General features: G+C 59.2%; 2 protein-coding genes across 2 annotated transcripts; both read left to right on the forward strand.

Moving 5' to 3' along the window:
• Positions 1 to 1,466: 1,466 nt before the first annotated feature.
• On the forward strand, positions 1,467 to 4,685 carry Syt5 (synaptotagmin 5). Its single transcript, XM_042683255.1, has 8 exons — positions 1,467 to 1,545; positions 2,056 to 2,228; positions 2,464 to 2,583; positions 2,703 to 2,870; positions 3,305 to 3,472; positions 3,688 to 3,805; positions 4,037 to 4,170; positions 4,485 to 4,685. Exons 1-8 carry the CDS (start codon positions 1,467 to 1,469, stop codon positions 4,683 to 4,685), a joined length of 1,161 nt encoding a protein of 386 aa, XP_042539189.1.
• A 6,012-nt stretch (positions 4,686 to 10,697) lies between these two features.
• Dnaaf3 (dynein axonemal assembly factor 3) lies at positions 10,698 to 16,203 on the forward strand. The gene is made up of 12 exons (XM_042683382.1): positions 10,698 to 10,775; positions 10,848 to 10,951; positions 11,370 to 11,512; positions 12,036 to 12,129; positions 12,854 to 13,011; positions 13,185 to 13,367; positions 13,491 to 13,616; positions 13,817 to 13,939; positions 14,076 to 14,175; positions 14,512 to 14,674; positions 14,765 to 14,839; positions 14,924 to 16,203. Exons 2-12 carry the CDS (start codon positions 10,867 to 10,869, stop codon positions 15,435 to 15,437), a joined length of 1,764 nt encoding a protein of 587 aa, XP_042539316.1. The 5' UTR covers positions 10,698 to 10,775; positions 10,848 to 10,866; the 3' UTR covers positions 15,438 to 16,203.
• Positions 16,204 to 16,280: the final 77 nt, after the last annotated feature.

A 16,280-nucleotide genomic window follows, 5' to 3' on the forward strand; every position in this document is an offset into this window, starting at 1 on the left:
TAGGGGGGCAGAAAAGTCCCCGTGAGATTGTTATCTCCAATCCACTAACTCAAAAAGGCCGGAAGTGGCGCTGTGGTCCAAGTGGTAGAGCGCCCGCCTTGACCACAGAGAGGCACAGGGACGGCGCCCGGGCCCTGAGTTCAAGTCCCAAGACCGGCAAAAAAGAAATGTAGGTTGTATGGGCGCCCCTGGGGGAGAAGGCCGGGGTCCCCGGACGCTGGACTGCGGCGGCTGGGCCCTGGCCTCCGGGCCTCCAGGAGTTCTCCGGGCCAAGCTGCGCGCCCGGAGCCTGCCCGAGTGTGTGGGGAGCGTGGGGCCGCAGAGGAGTCTGTTGGTCCCCGGTGTGCGCCGGAGCCGGGGGGCGGGGCGCGGGGCGCGGGCTTGGCGGGGCGGAGCGCGTTCCCGGGGCGGAGCGCACGCAGCCCAGGCCGGCCCGGAGATCAGCACCCGGGACAGCGCCGGCGCCCACGTGTCGGCGGGGACGGCGAGTCCAGGCTCCCGGGGGTCCCAGCCGGCTTCCCTGCCGCCCCGCAGGTAGGAGCTGCCCAGACCCTCGGCCGAGCCCACCCCTCGGGGACGGGGGGCGGGCGAGGGGAGGGATGCTGGGGAGGGGGGAGGTCGGGATTTAAAGGTGCGAGACAAAGAGACGGGGGTCGGGGGAGGAGGGCGGGGAGGGGGGGACCCCCTCCGACGGAGCCCGCACACTGCGGAGGGCAGCGAGACGCACTCGGGGAGGACGGGCGGGAGGGGGGTCTCCGCGAGGAGCGCGGACGGCCGCGGCTGCGGGTGCCGGAAGCAGGGAGAGGAGGGGGGAGGGGGCGTGCGGGGCCCGGCGGCGGAAGGGTAAGCGCCCCGCCCTCCGCGAGGAGAGGGAGAGGAGGGGGGTTAGCGAGGCTGCGGATGCAGAGCAGCCCCCCCCCGCTCTCATCCGGGGACCCCGCTCGGGGTGAGCAGGGGTCCCAGGCACGGGCGGGGTGGGGAGCCAGCCTGCCCTGTCCGGGTCCCGGCTCCGTGCGTCAGCCCCGCCCGTCGTCTTGGCAACAGGCGATAGCTCGGCAACCAGGGATTCCCGCCCCGCCCAAGACGAACCGCTCTGGTTGCCCGGGGCAACCCGGCGCCCTGGTTCCCACGTTGGCCTTTCCCACTTCCGGTGCGGGCCCTGGGGGGGGGGGGGGGGTCGGGGAGGAATTGGGTGGGTGGGCGGGGCGATTGAGGGGGCGGGCGGGCGGAGGAAGGTAAGGGGCGGGGTTATGGGGGCGGTGCTGTGGAGGGGCGGGCGGGGCGGGGCCTCCGGGGTCCAGGGGCTCCGTTCGGGAGGGAACTGCGGCCCCCGGCATGAGCGCGCGGCTGGCAGGAGCTGGGCTCCCGGTCGCTCGGAGGACTCAGTGGGTGCTTGGGGGTGGGAGTGGGGGGCCCGGGGCGCTCGGGTGCCTCTGCAGCTGGAACCACAGCGCCCCGACGCCACCATGTTCCCGGAGCCCGCGACCCAAGGGCCCCCAGCGCCCGACGCGCCACCCGACTCCAGCCGCCTCCACCGGGGCGCAGGTGAGACGCCCGAGGCTAGGCGCTCGGCCCCGCGGGGTCCCCGGGAACGACGGGCTGGAAAACCCGGTGGGATCTGGCTGGGATCTTCTTGAGTCGGGAATCGGGATGAAAGGCGAGGAAAAGGATGGAACTGGCGTCCTAGTGAAACCAGGGCTCAAGGGCGGAGCACAGAATGAGGTCTTCTACCTGCGAAGGAGAGGCTCCCCTCCCCCTCCGTTTTACAGATAGGGAAACTGAGTCCCAGGAAGAAGAGGCAGGCTTCTCTTAACCCTAGACATCAACGGATTGAGCAGCAATTACAACGGGATGGGGAAGAAGGGAGAAGTAAAGAGGGAACCCGGATGCTGTGGGCCTGATTGGGGCGTCAGCTAGCTTCGTGGGTGAGGTGGTATGGAAGGACAGCACGAGGAATGGCCGGAGTGGAACATGAGGCCAGGAGTCCCGCGTTTACAGGGAATCCAGCCTGCCTCTGGGGACCTAAATCTGTCTTGTCTCCCCTCTACTTCCCAGTGCCTCCGTGGGTCCTGCCTACCCTCCTGCTAGGCGCTGGCCTCCTGCTCTTCAGTTGCTGTTTCTATCTCTATGTGAAACGCTGTCGGAAGCGGCTGGGCAAGAAAAGCCAGGCCCAAGCCCAAGTCTACCTCCAGGAAGTGAAGGAACTAGGCAGGAGCTACATAGACAAGGTGCGTGGCCCAGCCTAGCTCCTCCACCCTACAGCCTCTATGTCCCTTTTCAGTGCCCCACACATCATAATCCCGTGTCCCTTCCCACCACCGTAGCCACCACACCCATCTCTTCAAACTCTGACTCTGCTTAGACCAAGGAATGGATCTGTGAACTTCCCAGGGCTTATGAGCCTTGAGGATGATTCGGTTATCAGGGGAAGACATCACCTGCTATTGTCCCTGGTCCCTTCAGGTGCAGCCGGAAGTGGAGGACCTGGACCCGGCGCCATCTGGGCGGGAACAGCAGGTGGCAGAGAAGCAGGAGCTAGGACGGCTGCAGTATTCACTGGATTATGACTTCCAGAGTGGCCAGGTGAGTCTGTACTGGTGGGGTGGGGGGTTGGGAGACCCCAGAGGATCACAAATTCTTTCCAGAGGAGGCCCTGGAAATAGGCTAAGAAGGGTCCTCCTTCTGTGGCTTGGCACCTGCAGCTTCTGGTAGGCGTTCTGCAAGCGGAGGGCCTGGCGGCCCTGGACTTGGGGGGCTCCTCTGACCCCTATGTCAGCGTCTACTTGCTGCCAGACAAGCGCCGGAGGCATGAGACCAAGGTGCATCGGCAGACGCTCAACCCGTACTTTGGAGAGACCTTTGCCTTCAAGGTAGTGCAGCGGTGACTGCTTATGCTTCTCAGCCTATGCCAGGCCCCTGACTGGCGGGGGACAGACCCTGCACCCAGGCCCCAGATGGCCAGGACAGACCTGAGTCTGGCCCCAGACCTGCAGCTGGCCCCCGGATGGCCAGGGACACCCCCTTTAGCTTTTCCCTAGAGGCAGCCACAGCTCAGGTGGCAGCTTCCAACTGGGCTTCTAGCACAGAGTTGTCCTTTGGGGGCACTGGTGACCCCTCGGAGCTGGGTGGACTCCCTTTTGGGTTTCATTGACCCTTGGTCCCTATCCCCCATAGATCCTTGTATTTCTTTATTGGGTTCCATTTTCATCTCCCTCAACTTTTTTTCTGGGACCCACCTACCCCCCACTTCCACCTGAATGTATCGTATCCCACTTCCTCTCTGACTTCCTACCCCTTTCCCAAGGTCCCATATGTGGAGCTGGGGGGCAGGGTGCTGGTCATGGCAGTGTATGACTTCGATCGCTTCTCCCGCAATGACGCCATCGGGGAGGTGCGGGTCCCCATGAGCTCCGTGGACTTGGGGCGCCCAGTACAATCCTGGCGGGAGCTGCAGGTGGCTCCAAGAGAGGAGGTGAGCATGCGCGGCCACACCCCCAGCTCTCTCCCCCTGCACCCTGGGCCAATCAGAGCCCAGGCCTCCTGGTGCCTTGACCAATCAATCAGAGTCCAGGCCTCCTGGTGCTCTTCCCTGGCTTCTTTGGGCACCCAGAGTTTGATGTTGGCCTGTGGCAGACCCGACCTTGTGGGCCGGGCGAGAGTGGTGATGGCTTCCATTCCGCCTCACAGCAGGAGAAGCTAGGGGACATTTGCTTCTCTCTCCGCTACGTTCCCACGGCCGGGAAACTCACCGTCATCGTCCTGGAAGCTAAAAACTTGAAGAAGATGGACGTGGGGGGGCTGTCGGGTGAGTGAGTGGTGAGGAACCGGGGGCTCTGGCTTCGGTTCCGCTGCTTTCCGGGGCTCCGAGGGTCTAGGGACAGAGGGGCGGCCACGAGGAGGTGGAGATCCTGTTTGAGCACCTGAGGTACTGTACCTGGAGTGTCCCCAAACCCTAGTGTGTCCTCCCCATCAGACCCTCGCTCCCCAAACTCACAGAGGGGGGGACAGCTCCGAGACCTCTCCGCTCTCTCCCCAGATCCCTACGTCAAGGTGCACCTGCTGCAGGGTGGCAAGAAGGTGCGGAAGAAGAAAACCACCATCAAGAAGAACACGCTGAACCCCTATTACAACGAGGCCTTCAGCTTCGAGGTATCCTGCGACCAAGTCCAGGTGAGCGCAGCCGGCCCCTCGCCTCATCCACAACCTTTCCAGAAGAGCCCCAGACCCTCAGGAACTCTGGCTGCAAGAGGAAGGGAGGCTTAGCCACCTGGGTGCTGGGGCCTGAAGTTACCCTGTCAGCTCCTCCTGCCTCCGATGAGGGTCATGAGTCCCAGCCCACTCAAGTAGGGGTGTCTGCCTCCTTCCTCCCTCCCCCCCTCCTTCAAGCTCCTCCAGCAGACCCCGGGTGGGAGGGAGAGGAACTTAGCCTTCCCTGGGCCTGCTTCTCTCACCCTCCACCTCCTCTTCTTCCTCACCCACCTCAGAAGGTCCAGGTGGAGTTGACCGTGCTGGACTACGACAAACTGGGCAAGAATGAGGCCATCGGGAGGGTGGCGGTGGGCGCGGCAGTTGGGGGTGCCGGCCTGCGGCACTGGGCCGATATGCTGGCCAACCCCCGGCGGCCCATTGCCCAGTGGCACTCTCTGAGGCCCCCTGACCGAGTGAGGCCACCGCCTGGTCCCTGATCGAGTCATCCAAGCACCTGACCCCAGACCCCGCCCTGGCCCAGCTCAGCCTTCACCTGTAGATGTCTCCCAAGTAGCCCCTTTCTGCTCCCCTATGATGCTCTGCTCCATTCCTGCCTTTGCTGCTCCCTAGGGACAACTGTCCAATCCTCCCTTCTCCCCCCCCCAGGAGCCCCAGGGACCCCTGGCCCATCCTCCCCTCCCAACCCTCCCTCCAGGTGTCTCTCCTTCCCCTGCACTGTGCTTGGCTGCCTGCTCCCTAATAGGGGCCACAGGGCTGGTTTCAGGGGGGCGGTATGGACGCCACTTGTCCTGGTGGCTCACCAGGACCTGGACATTCATCCTCTCCTCCACTGGGTCGTTTCATGCAACCATCGAGCCTCAGTGTCTGCTCTGAAGAAGTGTCCTACTAACAGCTGCTGCTTCGCTGTGAGGAATCCAAGAGACTCCCTCTCCCAGCCACAGATCTGCCCAATCCTCACTCACATGAATGGTGTGGGCTTTGGTGGTGGTGGTGGTTGCAGCAATGGGGTTTGAACTCTGGGCCTTGCTCTTGCCAAGGAGGTACAGTGTGCAACTTTTTTTTTTTTGGTTGGTCGTGGGGCTTGAACTTGGCTTGGGCGCTGTCTCTACACTCTTCAGCTCAAGGCGAGCGCTCTACCACTTGAGCCATAGCTCCACTTCCGGTTTTCTAGTGGTTTATTGAAGATAAGAGTCTCACAGACTTTTCTGCCTGGGCTGGCTTTGAACCATGATCCTCAGATCTCAGCCTCCTGAATAGCTAGGATTACAGGCCTGAGCCACCGGCGCCCAGCTAGTGTGCAACTTTTTGCTTTAGTTATTTCTCAGATAGGGTCTCATGCTTTTGCTAGGAGCTGGCCTAGAACTGTGTACCATCCTGCTAATCTCCACCTCCCACATAGCTGGGATTACAGGCATGATCCACAATGCCAAGCTGCTCATACCTAGTTTTGCTTCCTTCCCTCCATCCCTCCCTCTCTCCCTTTCTTCCTTTCCTCCTCCTTTGGTTTCTTCCTACCATCACTCATCCGTTATATCCCCTGAGTCTTATATGTCCCAGCTTCTGTGAAGGCTGAGAATCCACAAAAGAGGCACGCCAAGCAACAGCTCCCCTTCTCCCCAGTGACTTACTCTCATGGAAATGTGGCAGAAGCTGTCTCTGATGTTAGTTGCCAGAGATAGGGGGAAGGGAAGGAAAGACTTTCCTGGGAGCCCATGGTTCCCCTTTCACCTCCTGCTTTTAACAAATATCGCTTCCCTGTTTGCTTCTGGGAAGGTTTTTGTTTTGCACCCCTCTGCTTCATCCCGGATAGGATTTTGAGTGGTGCACAATGGTCTATGCAATTCCACAAGGGAGTTTCCTGGTGAAAGGGGCAAAGGCACCTTCACGTTCTAGAAAAGGGCAGTGTTCTGACTTGCCCCTGAGCTTCCTGGTAGCCAATGGGAATAGGGTATCAGATCAGAACACAGGTCACTCTCGTGTGTGTGTGTGTGTGTGTGTGTGTGTGTGTGTGTGTGTGTGTGTGTGTGTGTGTGTGCAGCTTGAGGAGGGGGTGCCTTTATGAAGACAGCACTATGTTATTACTGTCAGTAATTATGAGCCATCAATAATAACCCTCACAGCAAACCCATTAAATAAATGCAGTTTTCACTTACAAGGGACAAAGCATCAGTGTGCTTGCTGAGAACCACATAGCTAAGACATGTGTCTCTGAATTCCAGGGCTGAACTTTTTCTGGCTTAGGTCAGCAGCATACACACGCTGCCTTATGTGAGGCCCTGGGCTAATCATCACTTGACTAGCGGCAGTGTTTTCTCCACTCCCTTCTGCAAGGAAGATATTATTAGCTCCCAGGATACTCTGCAGAGCCTCAGCCAGCCATGCTGCTCAGCCAGCAAGAGACTAAGATGTGAATCATATCAGCTCCACACTCCTCCCCTCCTCTGCATCCCAAGGCACACCAAGGGGGGCCCAGGGAGGGCTGGCAGCCATTCTGTGACAGGGCAGAAGGAAACTCCAGTGGGGTAGAAGGATGGGCAGAATTTGGGGATGGGCAGCCTGAGAGTGGATGGGGTAGGGGGAGGGGATGATTCAGACCCAAGGCCTGAGGAGCCTGGCGCACATCTGCTGTGTTTCTCAGACAGTGAGTCAGGCTGTGGGCGAAGCACCTGTGTGTGGAACTGACAGCTTCCAGGAGAGCATCATGGATCTCCTCGGGCCCAGGCTGGGGTCCCTAAACCGGAGGTGAAGCCAAGTAAAACTCACACATATGTGTCTGTCTGTACACGTGTGCACACATGAGTGAGTATGGTTTTAGAGATAAGGTCTTGGCGGGCGCTGGTGGCTCACACCTGTCATCCCAGCTACTCAGGAGGCTGAGATCAGAGGGTCATGGTTCAAAGTCAGCCCAGGCAGGAACGTCCATGAGACTTTTCTCTCCATTAACCGCCAGAAAACTAGAAAACTAGAAGTGGTATGGTGGCTCAAGTGGTAGAGTGATCTCCTTGAGCTGAAAAGCTAAGGGACAGTGCCCAGGCCCAGAGCTCAAGCCCTATGACTGACAAAAAAAAAAAAAAAAAAAGTTCTTGCTCTATAGACAAAACCTTGAGCTCAAAACCCTGCCTCACCCTCCCCAGTGCTGGGATTGCAGCTGGCACTTGGTGCAGCATTTAAAAAATAAAAATACAAAAAAAAATGTTCACAGTGGATAAAATATAAAATCCTTAAGCATAGATTCTGGGTCTTGCATTTAAATGAACTTTGGCCTGAGCTCTAATAAAACTTTATTTTCAAAAATAGTTGGCTAGTGGCTATAATTTGCTGATTTGAAATGTTAAACATTATCATTGAATGCATTTGTATCTGTATATGTAAACTCATACACACAAGTGTGGTGCCGGAAGTTGAACCTAGGGCCTCTGCATGCTAGAGATTATTCTACCACTCAGCTACACCCCAGCCCCCCAAATAATATTTCTTTCTTATACTTACAATAAAGGGAAATAACTTAGAGTATTAATAATAGCAAATATGTAAACAATAACTAGTAATAAATAGTAAACTCTGAAGTGGTGAGTTTGACGTATTTCTTACATATTTGCAGTAGTGTGTTTGTAATGGATGCTTGTACCAGAGCTTGAACTTGGGGCTTTGCACTCTCATTTAGCTTTCTTGCTTATGGCTGGTACTCTACCACTTGAGCTATGCTTCTAGCCCGAGTACAGAGGTTTGGCCTCAGGTCCTCACACTTGCTAGGCAGATGCTGTTCCCTTTCAGCCACAATCCCCAGCCTTTTTTTTTTTTTTTTGGTCCAGTTGTGGGGCCTGAACTCTGGGCTTGGGCACTGTCTCTCAGCTCTTCAGCTCAAAGGTAGCGCTCTACCACTTGAGCCACAGTGGCACTTCCGGCTTTTTTCTTTTTGCTTATGTGGTGCTGAGGAATGGAACCCAGGGCCTCAGGCATGCAAGGCAAGTGCTCTACCACTGAGCCACCTTCCCAGCACCCCCAGCCATTTTATTTTCAGTTATTTTCCAGGTAAGATTTCTCACTTTTTGCTTGGTTGGGCCTCAGGCTTCTGTTCTCCTGGGCTTATTTATGGGAATCTGATCTTGATTTTGATTCCTGCCTTGTAAGCCTTTATTTATTTATTTATTTGCCAGTCCTGAAGCTTAAACACAGGACCTGGGTGCTATCCCTAAGCTTCTTTGTGATCAAGGCCAGTGCTCTACTGCAACTTCTGACCTTTTCTGACTCAGAAAAAAGAGATAAGATTCTCTGGACTCACAGACTTTTTTTTTGGGTCCGGTCGTGGGGCCTGAACTTTGGGCCTGGGCACTGTCCCACTGTCCCTCAGCTCTTCAGCCCAAGGCTAGTGTTCTACCACTTGAGCCACAGCGCCACTCCCGGCTTTTTTTTCTTTTTGTTTATGTGGTGCCGAGGAATCGAACAAACCCAGGGCCTCAGGCATGCAAGGCAAGCGCTCTACCACTGAGCCACCTTCCCAGCCCCTCACAGACTTTTCTGTCCTGGCTAGTTTTGAACTGTGATCCTCAGATCTCAGCCTCCTGAATAGCTGGGATTACAGGCACAAGCCAGCCTTTAAGTTTATTCAATTGTAAAATTTCAGGGCTGGGAATGTGGCTCAGTGGTAAAGTGCTTGCCTAGCATGCATGAAACCCTGGGTTTAATTCCTCAGTACCACATACACAGAAAAAGTTGGAAGTGGTGCTGTGCCTCAAGTGGTAGAGTGCTAGCCTTGAGCAAAACAAGCTCAGGGACAGTATCCAGGCCTTGAATTCAAGCTCCATGACTGACAATAAATAAATAAAAACTATAAACTAAAACTTTAAAAATAAGAGGTCTCTTGTTTCCGTATCTTAAGAGTTCATTTCAATATGTATATTATTTTATATAAAATGATAAGGCACTGAGGCATTGTGCCTTTGTATTTTTCTCCTAAAATATCCTCTCTTGGTCTCACTCTGTGTGCATATCTCAAATCATATCCCAGTGCATTTTAGATCTAATTTCCACATATCAGAGAGAACATGTGCTTGTTTGTCTCTCTGAGCTTGGCTTACCTCATCAATATGATTTGTTCTAGTTCCACTCATTTCCCTGCAAATGATATTTTATTCTTTTTAATGTCTGTGTAAAATTCTATTGTATGTAGGCACCCCATTTTGTGGTTCCATTCATCTACTGTGGAGCATCTGGGCTGTTTCCATATCTTGGCTATTGTGAATGGTGCGGCAGTGAACATGGGTGTGCAGGTGTCCTTGTCATATCCTGGCTGGTGATGCTTCAGGGTAGATGCCCAGGAGTGGTATGGCTGGGTGGTAGGGAAGGTCTGTGTATTTGGAGGAACCTGCAGACTGCTGTCCTGAGTGGTTGTATTAATTTACTTTCCCACCAGCAGCACAGTAGGGCTCCTTTTCCCACATCCTCACCAACATTCGTTGTTGCTCCAACTCACAATGTTGGCCAGTTTTACTGGGGTGAGATGGAATCTGATGGAATATGGGTTTGTTTGTGTGTTTTTTCTGCTGGTCTTGGGGCCTGAACTCTGGGCCTGGGCACTGTCCCTCAGCTCTTCAGCTCAAGGCTAGTGCTCTACCACTTGAGCCACAGCACCACTTCTGGCTTTTTCTGCTCATGTGGTGCTGAGGAATCAAACCCAGGGCCTCAGGCATGCAAGGCAAGCACTCTACCACTGAGCCACCTTCCCAGCCCCTGGAATCTGTTTTGATTTGCATTTCCTTCATGGCTAGGATGGAGAGCATTTCCTCCCGTATTTCTGTGGCATTCTTCCCTCTTCTTCTGAGAAGTCTCTCCTTAGCTCTCTTGCTCGTTTAGTGATTGGTTTATTAAGTTTGGGAGGGGTTCGTTTCTTGAGCTCCTTGGATATACTGGCTATTGGGCCTTTGAGGCATTGCTGGCAAAGAGCTTCTCCCAGCCTGTCTGCTGTCTTTCTAGTGTATTAACTATATCCTTAGATTGTGCAGACACTTTGTATTGGGATGTCTTCCCACTTGTCAAGTCTGTCTGCTGGCTCTTGGGCCTCCTGGGACTCTTCTGTAGGTTTCTGCTGTACCTGTTAAGTGCGAATGTTTTTCTTACTCCCCCTTGCAGTAGTTTCAGGGTTTCAGGTCTGATGTCGAGGTCTTCGGCCCGCTTTGAATTGCTTTTAGTGCCCGGTGACGGTTTTCTGCATCTGGACGCTGGTCTTCCTTTGAAGAAGCAGACCAGGCCTTCTCCTCCCCAGGAAGTGGACAGACCCGGATGGTCCCTTCTCCGCCGCCCCGTCGTCTTGGCAACCGCGTCTCCCGAGCTGGTGGGGGGGGGGGGGAGGAAACTGGCTGGAAGTCCTTCCTCGGCGCTCCTATTGGTCAGAAGTTTGCAGTAGGCGGGCCATATCCTTATTCATTGGTTAGGCTTTGCGAGCCCACACGCTCTCATTGGCTGATTAACCAAAAGGGGCGGGGCCTCGGGTCAGCGGTTGTAGTGAGGCGCCGAAGCGCGGTGCTGCGCGGTGCCAGGACCGTCCCGGGATATTTGGAAGGTTAAAGGTGAGGGGGGAAGGGTCACGTGGGGATTAAGGGGTGAGAAGAGAGTGGAGGGAGATGGGTGGGGGTTCTCAGGTGTCTGTTCCCCAGGGGTATGACCACCGCGGCGGGGTCCGGCACCGGCTTCGGCTCGGTGTCCTGGTGGGGCCTGTCCCCGGCGCTGGACCTGCAGGCGGAGAGTGAGGCACCCCGGGGTCCTCCCACCGGGGGTCCCCCTGCACTCGGAAGCCCTCCCTCGGGGTCCCTTCCCCCAGGAGCCCCCTCACCCGGGAACCCTCCCCCGGGGTCTCCACACCCAGGAACCCTCCCCCGGGAGCCTTCCCCCGGGGTACCCCCACCCTGGAGCCTCCCCCGGGGGGTCCCCTTCACCCGGAGTCTCCCCCTCCCGGGTCGCGCGCCGTCTGAAGCCCAAGTCCCCAACCAGGGCCGGGGCGGAGCGGGGTCGCAGGGCTGGGCACAGGGCAGGGGCTCCCCGAGTCCCCTCTGCCGACTCCCAGCCTCAGGATGCTGGGCCGCGGATCCCTGGGAGCCCAGGCCCGACCAGGGTGAGCCTGCGGGGCCGCGGTGCGGAGGCCCAGCCTGCCGTCCTCCGGCCAGGTCCTCCTGCGGAATGGGACCGTCGGGCCGACCCCGAGCCCGGGCCCCCCGAGCTGGAGGTGCTGCTGCTGGGCTCCGTGGACGGGCGGCACCTGCTGCGGACCCTGGCCCGGGCGTCGCTGTGGCCTCGAAGGGGCTTCCAAGTGAGCTGGGGGGGGGGGGGTCTGGGGCCTGGGAGGGGAGGTAGGAAGAGAAGGGAGGAAGGAGGGAGGGGAGGGAGAGTAGGAAGGGGAGGAGGAAGGGAGGGGAGGGGGAAGGGAAGGAAGGGGGGAAGGAGGAAGAAGGGGAGAGGACAGAGGGAAGGAGGAGGAAGGGGAGAAGGGAGAGGAGGGGAAGGGGAGGAGAGGGGGAAGGGAAGGAGAAGGAGGGAAGGGAAGAGGTGGAAGGGAGGGGAGAGGGAGGAGGGAGGGGGTGGAGTAGGGTAAAGAGGAAGAACCTTACAGCCCACATCCCTGGGTTGTGGAGGGAAGAGGGTGTGGATCTAGAGCTGGAATCTGCATTGTCAGAGTCACCGGTGGGAGTTGGGATCCGGGACCGTTGTCTTGGGGGGAGCAAAGGGCCAGGGGCTTTGGGTTTTGACCAGGAGAAAGGTCTCTGGCATTGGGGGGTTAGGTTTTGGGGTTCTAGGGATGCAGATTCATTTTGCCCTGTCCATCTGACCTCCAGTTTTATGTGCTGGAGAATAATCTGGAAGCAGTGGCCCGGCACATGCTGATCTTCAGCCTTGCTCTGGAGGAGCTAGACAAGATGGGCATTCAAGGTCAGTTCTGATCCCACTTTCTTGCGTTATTCAATCACACCACTAAAACTTATAAACCTGATAGAGTGCTTGCCTCGATTGCACGAGGCCTTGGTTCGATTCCTCAGCACCACATAGGAAAACAACAATAGCAATAACCAAACCATGTTTCAATCACATTATTATTATTATTATTGTCAGTTGTGGGGCTTGAACTCTGGGCCTGGACGCTGCCCCTCAGCTCTTCTGCTCAAGGTGGGAGCTCTACCACTTGAGCCACAGCACCACTTCTGGTTTCCTAGTGGTTTATTGGAGATAAGAGTCTCAAGGACTTTCCTGCCCAGGGCTGGCTTTGAACAGCGATCCTCAGATCTCAGATTCCTGAGTTGCTGGGATGACAGGCGTGAGCCATCCGCCAGGGCTCAATCAATCACATTGTTTAATGCCAGCAATAAAGGCTGAGGAGGAAGGCCCTCCCCGCCTCTCCGCCCCAGGCGGAAGCAAGAGACCTCACGAACACTAAATGGAAAAGGGCTGGGTTGTCACTCAAGTGGAAGAGTGCTTAGAAGGTTTCCAGAGCCACTGTAGGTAGACAGACAGACGAGGTATCAGGCTGGCCCGGGATTCGGGGCCCCGGGTGAGGACTGGTGACCCCGTTATTCTCGGGCGGGCTCCTGGTCCGGGTCTGAGTCTGACGTGTGCTCTCTCGATCCCCCCCACCTCGTCTCTCCCCGCCCCCCTGCAGAGCGCAGCGAGACCTTCCTGGAGCTGTGGGGAAACGCGCTGCTGCGCCCCCCGGTGGCCGCCTACGTGCGCGCGCAGGCCGCGCGCCTGGCTCAGCTGGTCCCAGAGCCCGACCGCCTGGAGCGGCAGTTTCCCTGGCTCCGCCTCTGCGCTCTCAAGGTGCGGGCTCGGCTTCCCCCCGCCTGCCCCGCCGGGGACGGGGTCGGGGGGGGGGGGTCGCGAGTTCGGGTCCCGGGTCCCAGCTCGGGGACGGGGCGGGGTGCGGTCTCCGTGGTGGAAGGGAGCAGCCGCTCTCCCTACCCCACCCCGCTCTCTCCCCCGCGTGTCCGCAGTTTCGCGAGCGGGACGCCCTGGAGGCCGTGTTCCGCTTCTGGTCCGGAGCGGAGCGGGGCCCCGCGGCCTTCCCCGTGCGCCGGCTCTGGGACGCGCGGCTTCGCCATTACCTGGGCTCGCGCTACGACGCGCGCCACGGCGTCAGCGACTGGGACCTGCGCATGAAGCTGCACGACCGCGGGGTGAGGGGCGGACAGACGGACGGCCGCGAGGCGGGGGACGGAAGCGAGGCGGAGGGCGGACACGGGATCGTGGCCCCTGACGGTGCCGCGGGCTTCCCTAGCTGGCTTTTCCTCCACACCCAGGCCCAGGTCATCCACACCCGCGAGTTCCGGCGCTGGCGGGACACGGGCGTGGCCTTCGAGCTCAGGGACCCAGGAGCTTACCTTGAGCCCAACAGGACGCTGGCGTCCGGCCGCCTCCTGAGCCACGTTAGTGCCGCCTGCCCGTCTGACCTCTTCGTCCGGGGTTCCCGGTCTGGGTCTCGGGGAGGGCCTCGCCCACCTGCCCCCGTGCGGCTTTGCCCGCCCCCCACCTCCGTCCCCCTTCCCCACCCCCATCCGCCTGTGCGCGGCCTCGCTCGCCCACCCCCCTCCTCAACCCGCTCCCCCCGCCTCACCCCCCTTCGCAGCGTGGGGAACGCGTGGCGGCGCGCGGGTACTGGGGGGACATCGCCACGGGGCCCTTCGTGGCCTTCGGCATTGAGACGGACGACCAGAGCCTCCTGCGGACCAGCAACGGACAGCCGGTCAAGGTGTGGGCGCGGTCTTGGCCCCCCAAGTTCCAGCCTCCCCCAGGACTACACCCGGTCTCCCCCAGCGCCCCAAGTCCAGCCCTGCGCACGCGAGGTCCCTGCCCGGGTCCCGTCGAGCCTCTTCTCTGCCCGTCAGACCGCCGGGGAGATCACGCGGCACAACGTGGCGGAGCTGCTCCGGGAGCTGGCCGCCTGGGGGCGCTCGCAGGGGGACCCCGGGGCCGCCGACGCCTCAGGTGCTTGGCGGGGTGCTCGGGGGCGTGTCTCCCCTTTCCCCAAGTCCTAGCACCGTGGGGGATGGGGTCTGGGTCCCAGCGCTTGGGGCAGGCATCCGACCGGGCGACCATCACTGGCCCTGCCCGGTGCCAAGCCCTCTCCGGAGATGCCCGCTCTTCCTCTCTCCGTCTTCGGTTGCCTGGTGTAAAATGGACTCTGTAGGCGCACGGGGCTCCGGGGCGGGCGACCCGCCTCAGCCGGGAGGATGGCCGGCGGTGGCCGGCCTGGCCGGGGCGGGGGGAAGGGGGAGGAGTTCGCAGCGCAGGCCCCGCCGCCCCGGCCCCAGGCTTCGCGAGTCTCAAGGTCTGCCTCCCCGGCCCCCCCGCGGCTCCTACATCCAGGGAAGGCGCCCACCGCGGCGCCCTTCACCATCCACTTCCTGCCCCTGGGCTCCGCGCAGACTCTGCACCACAAGAGCTGCCACCGTGGCCGGTTCCAGCTCCTCTACGTGTCCTGCGGGTAAGGGGTACGGTGCAGGCACGGGGTCCCAGGCCCGGCCCCTCGAGCCCTGGAGCCCGTCCCCACCCAACCCTCCCCTGCTCTCTGCAGCATGGCCCATCTTCTCAGCCCCGAGCTGGGGGCCTGCGTGGCCCGCGGCGGGAACCTCGTCGTGGAACTCGCTCGGTGAGCCCGCGGAGCGCCGGGTTGGGGATCGGGGCGGGATTGGGGCCGGCCGGAAGCGGGGCCTCACCCGCCTTCCCTGAGCAGGTACATGGTGGACCTGCGGCCCGAGCAGCTGCGGGCTTTCTCCGCCCAGGTCGGGGAGCTGGCGCGGGCCGCTGGGTTCGCTGAGCACCCTGGGGCCCACCCCTCCGAGACCTTCGCGCGCTTCTGTAAGTCGGGGGACTCGGCCGCTTACCCCAAGGACTCAGCTGTGGGATCAGAACCTCCGCTCAGAGAGGTCCAAACCCCGCCTCTAGCAGGAATGAGCCCGCCCTGGGCGGAAGTGGCCACGCCCCTAGAAGCAATGAGCCCGCCCCAGGTGGACGCGGCCACGCCCCCAGAAGCAATGAGCCTGGCTCAGGAGGACGTGGCCACGCCCCTAGAAGCAATAAACCTGTCCCAGGAGGACGCAGCCACGCCCCCAGAAGCAATGAGTCCACCTCAGGCTGACGTGACCACGCCCCCAGAAACAATGGACCCTCCCCAAGATGACGTGACCACGCCCCCCGAAGCAATGGACCCGCCCCAGGTGGACGTGGCACACCCCCAGAAGCAATAAGCATACCGCGGACGGACGTGGCCACACCCCCTGACCTCTAGGCCTTGCCCCATTCTCAGAAGCTCTCTAGGTACTAGGGTCTGCGTACTAGGGTACACCGGAAGCTGCTGGCCCTGCCCAGGGAGGCTCTGGGCAGGTTGACTCCAAAACCAAGAGCCCAAACACCTCATCCTTAATAGACTGGAACCTGCTCAACAATTCTAACCCCGATAGAATTTTCTTTCTCAGCATTGGATGGATGCCGAGCATTTCGGATTCCGTTTCTGGGATTCTCCCTTCAACTCCTAGAACCCTACCTAGATGGTTTCTCAGCAGTCTGTTTCCCCTCTGCCGAGAGTTCTCACCTGAGACCTGGCCTCTGTTGTGCCTTTCTCCTGGGGCGGTCCCCGCTCAACCGGGGATGCGAAGGCTCTCCAAGGCCCAGTCAGCTCCCACACGGAGGAAATAAAAATGCTGGGATCTCTTCTCTGTCGGTGTCCAGTATTTCTCCTGACCCCAGTCTGTCTCCAGGGCTGGGAGTGGAGGGCCCGGATGTCCAGAAACCAGACTTCGGGGGTTCCAGGCAGACTGAGGTGTATTTCTCAGTAACATAGGTCCTACACCCCAACCCCTCAAACCAACCAGCTACAGGTACTGTATGGCTAGCAGATTTGGACCTCAAACTGACTCTAGGACGATGAAAAACATAGGGGACATTCTCAGCAGGGGCTGAAGGTGGAGGATCTTGGGTCTCGGAGGGAGGAGGGGCTGAGTGTCTGGATCTCTGCCCTTGAGAGCGGAGGGGGCTGAAGCTGGACTCTATCCAAAGTGGAAGGACCAGGGCAGGGCCCTGTAGTCTTGGGC

The sequence above is a fragment of the Dipodomys spectabilis genome, unplaced genomic scaffold (genome assembly GCF_019054845.1).
Source record: "Dipodomys spectabilis isolate Male_0828 unplaced genomic scaffold, ASM1905484v1 ptg000080l, whole genome shotgun sequence".
Classification (NCBI taxonomy): Eukaryota; Metazoa; Chordata; class Mammalia; order Rodentia; family Heteromyidae; genus Dipodomys; species Dipodomys spectabilis.